Here is a 9,829-nt window from a genome sequence, read left to right on the forward strand (position 1 = left end):
CTGTTGCCATACAGACGGCTGAGAATTTATTGCTGAAGATGGAAAATAACATTCCAGGACAGAGTCTTTGGTTTTACTTAGAGTAAACACACAAGGACTGTTACTGAGGACATGGCACACTGTTGGTATAAATTTGCAGAAATTTTACTGCCATGTTATTGCAAGATTTACATTTGTTTAAGCATGGCGATCTGTTGCTTTGTGTTGAAGATTAATTCTTTAATTTACTTAAAAGTACTTATGTTTTTTACAGGCTTCCTCCCCATTGGTTTGTTTTAAGCTCAATTTCGGCACTATTTGAAACCAAGAAAGTTAATTTTACTTACAGCAAAGATTGCAGCTTACGAAACCCTTTTTATGTGGTTCAGGAAAAATTAAAAATATAACTAAAAAGGTCTAATTCATTTTAAGAATCCACCTTTCTACTTCAAAAAAAAAAAAGAAAAATAGGCACTGCAAAAGGCAAAATAACAACTTGTTCTTGATACAGAGCTGGCATGCAGATTTATCAAGTTGTTGCTCTATTAGTCCTTTAACAGAATAAAAATACAGTCTGAATGCTTTGAGCACTCTGTTCACGTGGTTATCTGAAACCAGACGTTCTTCAAAATGAAATAGAGAAGTTATACAGTTAAAATGCAGTAAAGTTTAACTTTCTGGAAAGATGCCTTAAGCTTTTATGTTTGTAGTTTAAGCAGTTGGTGGATGGCTGTCCTGGTCTAGAAAGATACGAAATGAAAGAAAAACAAAACTGTGGCATTGCTATTAGTCTTTAAAATAAATTTTGAAGGTTTCAGTTGTTTTCTAGGATTATTTGAAGTATTCAAATGATTGTAATGGTCTCTCTGCATGTTACCATCTTACATGAGAATCAGAGCTCTTATGGTAGGGATGAGAAGTAAAATGGGAAGTTGGCCACCACTAGAAACCCACTCTTTGTATAGTGAATTTTAACATTTCATTGCCCTTCTTTTATTTTTATTTGTGACTGCAGCAGTGAAAACCACTGGTTGTAACCTGGAGAAGGTAAACATTCTTCCTAGTGCCTTGATAACTCCACTCATGCCAAGCAGTATGATTAAGAATGAAGATGTGGCTCCGATGGAAGTAAGTGCTGAAAAAAGATCTCCCCCTGTCTTCAAGGTAAGTTTGATTGTGATCTGAAGACTGTAACTTTAATAGTCTTTGTTACATCTACCCATCAGTTCATGTTCTAATAGTGGAGAAGAGTAACACACAGGGAAAATGTCACATCCAAGATGGGTCTGGGCAAAACATGATCGCAGAGCATGATTTAAAATAATAGATGATTTCCTTTGAAAGTAACTTACCTTGTTCCCGCATTCAAACAGATTGATCGGTTAGTGATACTGTGATGAATTTTTTTTGCCCTGTGATGCAGAACTAGTAAATTACTGTAAGAATATTATTTTAATCACTTCCTAGCATTGCTTTCGTTAGATTGTACCTTGGCTTCTTCCTTGAAGTAGCATTTCCGCTGCTAGTCATTTGCTTGCTTGTTTGGTTAAGTGTGGAGAGATACATAGCCGTCAAATCTTCTGTCTGATCTTTTCTGAACATAGTGGATTGGTGGAAATTTTGTAGGCATGACCTGAGTAAGCTTATGAATTGCTTAACATATTGCTCTTTTCAGGCTTCAAATGTCGTTGGATCAACTCAACAAACAATGGAAAACAGTATGTCTGGCATATCAACTTCTGCTTCCCATTTACCTTCTGAAAATGAAAACCAGCAACAAATACAGCCGAAGGTGTATAATCCAGAGACACTAACTACTATCCAAACGCAGGACATTTCCCAGCCTGGTAGCTTTTCAGCAGTCTCTACTCCGGGTCAGCTGCAGAACAGCGATGCATTATTGCAGCAAGCTGCACAGTTCCAAACAAGAGATTCCCAAACCAGGGAAGTCTTGCAATCAGATGGCACAGTAGTCACTTTGTCACAATTAACGGATGCGTCACAACAACAACAGTCTACGCTCTCAGAACCAGCACAGGCATTGCAGCAACAGATTTCATCAAGTATTTTCTCATCAGCAAGCGGTGTGAGTCAGTTACAGAACACTATACAACAACTGCAAGCTGGAAATTTTCCAACTAACACTGCCACTGGCAGTAATAGAAACGTTGACTTGGTGCAACAGGTATTGGAAGCTCAACAGCAGTTATCTTCTGTTTTATTTTCTGGTTCAGACAGCAGTGAGGACGTTCAAGATCAGCTAAATGCAGATATCTTTCAGCAAGTTAGCCAGATACAAAACAGTGTCAATTCTGGGATGTTTTCCTCATCAGACACATCTGTCCATTCCAGACCAGAGAACCTTTTGCCTGGACGAGCTGAAAATGTTCACTCACAGCCTGAAAATACCTTGTCCAATCAACAGCAGCAACAACAGCAGCAGCAGGCGATGGAGACTTCTGCAGCAATGGTGATAGGAATCCAACAAAACATTTGCCAGGCTGCAACACAGATGCAGTCCGATTTGTTCTCTTCAACAGCTTCAGGGAATGGAGCCCTCCAACAGTCACCTGTTTACCAGCAGGCTTCTCACATAATGAGTGGGTTATCAACAAGCGAAGACATGCAAATGCAGTGTGAATTATTCTCTTCATCTCCCGGTGTTTCTGGAAGTGAGACTGCTCCTACTGCTCAGCAGCAGGTCTCCAACAACGGACCTGCTATGTTTCAGGCATCAAATTCAGCAGATGGAGAAGAAGCTTCAGGTCAGAGTAAACAGATGCAAAGTACTGTATTTCAGACCATGGTTCAAATGCAGCATAGTGGAGAAAGTCAATCTCAAGTTAATCTCTTTTCATCTACCAAAAACATGATGACTGTTCAGGCAAGTGGAACTCAACAACAAGGAGGTGGTCTGTTCCAGCAAGGTGGAGAAATCATGTCTATTCAGTCGGGAAGCTTTATGCAGCAGTCTCCACATTCACAAGCTCAGCTTTTTCACTCTCAGAATCCTATTGGTGACACTCAAAATATATCACAGGAAGCACAAGGCTCTATTTTTCACAGTCCAAATTCCATTGTCCACAACCAGACCAGTACTAATTCCTCAGAACAACTGCAGCCTCCAATGTTCCACTCACAGAACACCATGGGTGTATTACAGAGCTCTTCAGTTCCTCAAGACCAGCAGTCTGCTAACATGTTCCTTTCCCAGAGTTCAATGAGCAACCCTGCAACTCAGGAAGAACAGATGTCATTCTTTACAAGCCCAAATTCCATTTCTCCTCTTCAGACAGCAACAAATACTGAACAGCAGACTTCTTTCCAGCAGCAGACACAGATATCTCATATGCAGAGTTCTATGCTTCCCCAAGAACAGCCGCAGACTCAGCCTGCTCAGCAAGGTTTGTTTCAGTCTCAAGTGTCATTAGGCTCCATCCAGTCCAGTTCAATTCCCCAGAACCAACAAGGAGCCATCTTCCAGCCTTCGATAGTTGCTATTCAGAGTAGTCCTCCATCTCAAGAACAGCAGCAGCAGCAACAGCAGAACATGATGTTCAGTAATCAAAATGCAATGAGTACAATTGCTTCTCAAAAGCAGAACATGATTTTCAATCCAAATCAAAACCCAGTTACCAATCAGGAGCAACAAGGCCAGTCCATTTTTCATCCACAGACTAACATGGCATCAATGAACCAGGAGCAGCAGCCCATGCAATTCCAGAGTCAGACTACAGTGTCTTCTCTTCAGAATCCTGGGTCCAACCAGGCTGAAGCACAACAGCCAGCCATCTTCCATAACTCACCCCAGATTCAGTTGGTCCAAGGGTCACCAAGTTCTCAAGAGCAACAAGTCACCCTCTTCATCTCTTCAGCTTCCATGTCTGCTTTGCAGAATAGCATGAGCCAACAAGAACTGCAGCAGTCTCCTATGTACTCTGCTCAAAACAGCATGGCTGGAATGCAAGGAACTGCTTCTCCTCCACAGCAACAAGCTTCTTTATTTCACAACACAGCAGGAGGTGCTATCAACCAGCTGCAGAATTCTCCTGCTTCATCTCAACAAACATCAGGAATATTCCTGTTCGGCATTCAAAACAGTAAGTGTAGATGCCCGATTCTGAGTTTACAGTTTAGAAGAGCTACTAATTGGAGTCCACAAGAACAATGATTGTTCAGTTCTAAGATATTTCAAGCAAAAAAAATCTTGGAATAAGTAATGTAGCAGGATAATTGAGGATATACATACTCATCATATTGCTCTGAATGCTCCTGGTTTTGCATGAGAAATCTTAGCTTAAATACCTGTTGGTTTTCTTACACTTAGGATTAACATGTGACAAAATCACCTTAGAATTGTGTGTATATCTATATAGAAATAAGTATATATATAATATATCAAATATATTATTTGTATATGTGTTAATAATAATATAAAATACATGTACACACATGTTTAAAAAAAAAATGGTTATGCCCTCTTAAGACAGCTCCACTAATCTTGCTCTTGCTGCACTTGGTTTCCACAATTTATGCAATGACTTTCTCCACACATTGTTGAAGAAAAGCAAAGATTTTTGAAGCTGAATAGTCCAGAAGAGTGTATTGAAATATCTTTAACTTTATAAGCGTGCTCTTTTCCGTATCTCATCTCCGAATCTAGCCTCTATGACAAGTTCTTTGGAACATAGATCCTTTTGTCTGTCTTTAAAAGGCTGCATGTACCTGTGAAGGTCCAGAAGTAGAAGATGCAGATGACGATTATAGCATCTTATAAAAGATGTGGACAGAAAACCTTAGCTGTGTACTTTGTCTGTGGTTATACCTGAATATGTGCTTTCCTGTATGAACTCTCGGGCAGTCAGGCCATATACAGCCAAACCTTTCCATGAAGCTGAAGATAATGCTAGAAGTGGTAGGAGATGTGACACCATTTGCGGATTTATAGAAGCAGCTAGTGCATACCTTGGCCGAAATGAAAATGACACATCTGTAATTAATAAAGGCAAAGGATGGGCATACTCAACACTTACGCCATGTTATTTTTCTTCTAGCTAACTATTGTCCTCTGGGGTGCTAGTAGTGTTTGGTCATAGTACAGGGTTCATATATTCATTTTGTACACTTTGAACTTGCCCTTATGCCCTGAGAGAGTGATGAGCAACGGTGGTCATGTGAACAAAAGTGCATGTAACTTTCTACACCATTTATAGTCAATATGGATGTATGTAAAAGGTTGGCTAATTCACTGCATGTATTAACCTAATTTAAATGGTCCTTTGTTCTTCACTTACTGCTTAATTTAAATGGTCCTTTGTTTTTCATTTACTGCTTAACAGACTGTGGACAGCTGCTAACATCTGGGCCAGCTACGTTGCCGGATGAGTTGATGGCTATAAGTCAGCCAGGTCAGCCGCAGAGCGAGGGACAAGCAGCAGTGCCAACGCTGCTCTCCCAGCAGATATCTGAGACACCTCCGCTACCTTCAGCTATGGCAACCAATCAGAATATGGAGAAAATAGATGATCTGCTTGTGTCGTTGCAAAACCAGGGGAACAATATGGCTGGCTCATTTTAATTAGTCAAGTAAGTAATATGTTTGGGTTTTGGGGTTCTCTCCTGCCGTGCATACATTTGTTCAGTAAGTCTTTACTTTGGAGCGTATCACCGTGCTCTAAGAGATTAGCTAAAATAGCAGTACTGCTGAATTAAGAATATAATACCAGTGGCTAGAACAAAGAGTTATTAAAAGCAGTCAGAGTTCAGAATTTGTCTGAAACAGTTGGGACTGGGTCTTGTCATTCAATTGCTGTGTGTCGTGTCGTCTGCTGTTACGGTCTAGTACTTTATTAGGAAGGAGAGTAGATCACCAACAGCTTGGCAGATAAAAGTGTTATGAAATACAACGAATTATAAAGTTAAGGCTTATTGAGTAAATAACACCTCGAGTCTGTACTATTCTGAAGTTGCCCCCTGGGTTACAATAACGTAATGTGAAACAAGTTTCAGTAGAATATGGCGGCTATTGAGAGTGTGCCACATGCTGAGTCTTTGTTCAAAGTGAGCTGTCACAGTCAGCTGTTACTAGGAAACATTCTGCTCTTAGAAGGTGCCTTTTTCAGAGAGATGAAAGAGGCTTTGACTACAAATGAGTACCAAGAACCAGGAGGACTCTGGAATCTAGTATTGTCCAGTGTGTAACTTGGCTGTAGTTAACTGTGGAGCCATCCTAAATCCCCTGTAATTTTCACTTAAGTGATATACTTCATTTTCTAATCTAAACTGTTTTGTATATGAGTTTATGAACTTTAAAAAAATTAAAAAAGGTGGAAGGAGAGTAATCCTCTCTATGAAAGTGTGCTGCATTCTGATACTCGCTTATAGTTGCGTGTCTGCTTGTGGTGGACACTTTCAAGATGAAGGAACTATGTAGAAGTAAGAAGATGACTTTTGTTAGTTATGCCTAACTTTCTTGCTTGTGTGTTTTTTCCTGCAGAAACTCTGTGAAGAAAAAAAATGATGATTTCCCAGATCCTCTCAGACCTTCCGACTCTGGATTAGGCTGTGTGGAACTGATTGCTTCTGTCAAAAAGTGGCCCTCTTCTCTAAAGAGCACACACGTGGCCAATTGCAGCGTCTAGCACCTAAAGCTACGACCATAGTATTTGGGATTTGTAGTGCCAATAATGCTGAAAAGCTATGCTTTGTTTTACTAGGGCATGGGATTGTACTGTTACTGGATTCCTAAACCTCATTAACAGTGGGGTGCTCTTTCAATTTAAAGCATATCTGGTCAGTTATTATTGTTGTTAGAAGGTAATACCTGTTACCGTGTTTACTCTTTTTTTCCCTCCTCTTCCTTCACATCCCCTGGTTTGACTAGAAAAGCTTGTGAAGCAGAAACATCAAATTCCTGTGACATGAGCTTATAGCTGTCAGTAAGTGAAGGGATCGCGTGTTTTACAGTTGAGTGGGAGAGCTAATACTGCGATTTGTTAATTGCAGTAGGTGGCAATGAAAAATATTGATAACTGTAATAAAGAAGCGGAGAATTGCTTGCTGCTGTAGATAGCCAGAGGTGGGTGCTTCCCATCTGAGAATGTGATTAACGGTTTTCCACGTCTCTTACATGTAACTGTACATAGAGGAAGGGTTTGGTGGCTCTAACAAAATGAAGAAATGAAGGGGAAATTTCAATTAAATTTTGCTCTTAAAATTTTATCCTCTAAAATATCTTCAGCTTGAAAGGAACATTCTGCCTGGCCGAGGAAAGAACTCCTCTGTGTCTCTCACTCTGACTGTATGGGTTAGAACTCTCTAAAGCTGCATTACCCGTTCTCAAACCAGCCTTCTCCCTTTCATTCTTTTCATGGTTTTCTTTCTCTCTCCCTCAGTTTCGTATTGCATTTTTTAAAAAAAGACATAAATATCCTGCTGGCTTTAAAGATCAGAAGCAGCTTTTAGGAATCCATGGCATTAAATTGCTTAGTCAGGAGAAGCTTTGACAAATAATCAAGAATTAAGGAAAGAGGAAGCAATTTCTCCACCGCCTTCTCAGTGCAAGAATCCCCCTTAACCAGTCATTTTCCAGCTGCTGTTACTGATGTGAATCTTCAGCTTGACTTTACTCCAAGTAGGGGGCAAGTTACATCATTGCTAAGCATCCTTGAAAATTTCACTTCATCCTAAGCTGTTGCATCTTTGTAGCATATTAAGCTCATTGCAGTTTTGAAGTGATTTTTTTTTTAATACCAACAAGTCCCCAAGTCTAGTTTCTAGATTGTCATGTCTCAATTAAAAAAAAAAAAAAAATAATTAACTGATGTTACAGAATGTAAAAACAACCCACTCCAGACCATGCAGTTGTATTGTGAGGCATGTGAATTTTTTGGGTGCTCCAACTATCCGGACAGTTTTGTGATATCTCACTTTACAGCCTCATTCAGATGTTTGTTTCTTCTCCTTCTGCACGTAGAAAGCTGTTGCTGCAGTTAGAGCCAAACAGCTGTCATGTATGGCTATTATGCCTTGGTAGAGTGTAGTTGGTATCATGTCATTTTTCATTTTTGTTATTTTAAATAACAAAGAATAGTCTGTAAATGGTTTTTAAGTTACTGTAGTCTGTTTACTGTGTGTTTTTTCCCTTAACTTGTGTGCTTAGTTGAGCCGTGTAGAGTTTTTGTTTGTTTTAATGGTTTTTCTTGTTTGTCAGTCTGTCATAATGTTCACTTTCTCTTTCTGTCTCTCTCTTTCTCTCTCTCATTGAGAGGCATTGAATTACGTTTTCAGTAGTAAGGCTTCTTGCCGATATGAAGGGAACTTTTCAGAAAGAGACCTGCTCTGGGTCATTTAATTTTGAATACAGTTTTCAATCGTTCAAGTTTTGGATGGTTTATATCTAATGTGTGTTTCATTTTTTTGGAAAGCTATATTTTGTATTTAGGAAATGGTATACTATTTTGCTATTTGTACTGAGTGAGTACATTGGCATAAATATAAAAATTTATATATATACATATATATAAAATATTCTTTTTGCCACACATTTTTGTGGTAAATTTGTGAGTTTGTCTGATGTTCTACCACAACGTGGCGTCTGATAACAGTGGGGTGGGGTGGGGTTTGTTATGTCTTTATTGAGTATTTAAGTACTTTTTGCAACATAAATAACTTGTTCATCTCTCGCCATTCCATCAGGCAATTTATTGTTCCAACTGGCTATGAGAAGCTTCACTGTGTGTTTTGATGTGTCTGTCACTCAGCAATACGATCTAGCGAGGAAACCCGTAGGCATTTAGGCGTATATCAAATAATGGGGTTTCATTCAGAATGAGCCATTCAGCTTTTATCCACTATCATTGTCTATTTAATATTTTATTATTAGCGCCTCTGTGTTTTAACTCTTAATTTATGATTATGCTAAAATGTTTAAAATTTTAATCATGATAAAAAGAATTCCCTGCTTCATAATGTCCAGAGCTGCTTTGTAACCCTGAACCATACTTTTTCTTTCTGTGATTTTTTTTTTTTTCTTGCTAAGACAAAATATTAACAAAATCCTGTAATGGTTCATGACGTGAAAACAGCAATCTTGCAGCATTGACTAAATGCTATAAGAGGCTATGTAGAAGACAGAGATTATGGACCGAAACAAGTTCCAGATGTTCATGGAAGTCGATAGCCAGTTATTCAAAAATGAACTGGTGGCTTTTGCAGGATGGCAGTCCCAGGACAAGCTGTCGGGTGTCACCTGGGGCCTTCATACACAGAAGAAGTAATAGGAATGATAAATTCACTTGTGTGCTGCTTCAATTTGTTCCGTTGTTCCAAAGGGGTGTATCCTTATGTTGAAGTGCTGTTGTTCAGTGCCAAGTCACCAGGGACCAATTCTCCATTTAACAAGATGGGTGTCCAAAAGAGAACTTCATACCAAGTGCTACAGCTCCAGGGGAAGGGTATGTTTGAATTGTGTGCGTATTTTTGGTCGCTTATGAAGAGAAGAGAAAAAAAAATTGTAAAAAAAATAAATTTAAAAAAAAAAAAAAAGGGCTGTGCTATCACATTTTTCACTTCTGGATAACACCTTTCTTTTCCTGTGTTAAATTTATCTTGTTCATTTTAGGTCAGTGTTTAAATGTACAACACTTCGAACATGTGATTTGGTTACAAAAAGTATTTGTCTTATGAATGAAGAGATCGCTCAGCGGTTGATTAGTGCTTGAACTGCTGCTTGCAAACAGCTGTTACAGAGGATAAAGAGAGGTTTGATCCAATAAAGAGCTTAGAGATGGGCTGCAGGATTTCATGGCAGAAAGACCCAAGAACAGTGTGAGCCACATTTGTATTTTAT

At 39.1% G+C, this 9,829-nt stretch overlaps 1 protein-coding gene across 1 annotated transcript in view; it reads left to right on the forward strand.

Moving 5' to 3' along the window:
• Positions 1 to 6,930, forward strand: part of NFAT5 (nuclear factor of activated T-cells 5, tonicity-responsive) — a 41,390-nt gene extending 34,460 nt beyond the window's left edge. Inside the window, exons 10-13 of the mRNA XM_009894037.1 lie at positions 995 to 1,143; positions 1,655 to 4,079; positions 5,319 to 5,565; positions 6,476 to 6,930. Of these exons, the coding sequence (XP_009892339.1) occupies positions 995 to 1,143; positions 1,655 to 4,079; positions 5,319 to 5,557 (2,813 nt within the window). The 3' untranslated portion in view covers positions 5,558 to 5,565; positions 6,476 to 6,930. The remainder of the gene's footprint in view (positions 1 to 994; positions 1,144 to 1,654; positions 4,080 to 5,318; positions 5,566 to 6,475) is intronic.
• Positions 6,931 to 9,829: the final 2,899 nt, after the last annotated feature.

Source organism: Charadrius vociferus, unplaced genomic scaffold (assembly GCF_000708025.1).
Source record: "Charadrius vociferus isolate BGI_N301 unplaced genomic scaffold, ASM70802v2 scaffold341, whole genome shotgun sequence".
In the NCBI taxonomy this organism is placed as follows: domain Eukaryota; kingdom Metazoa; phylum Chordata; class Aves; order Charadriiformes; family Charadriidae; genus Charadrius; species Charadrius vociferus.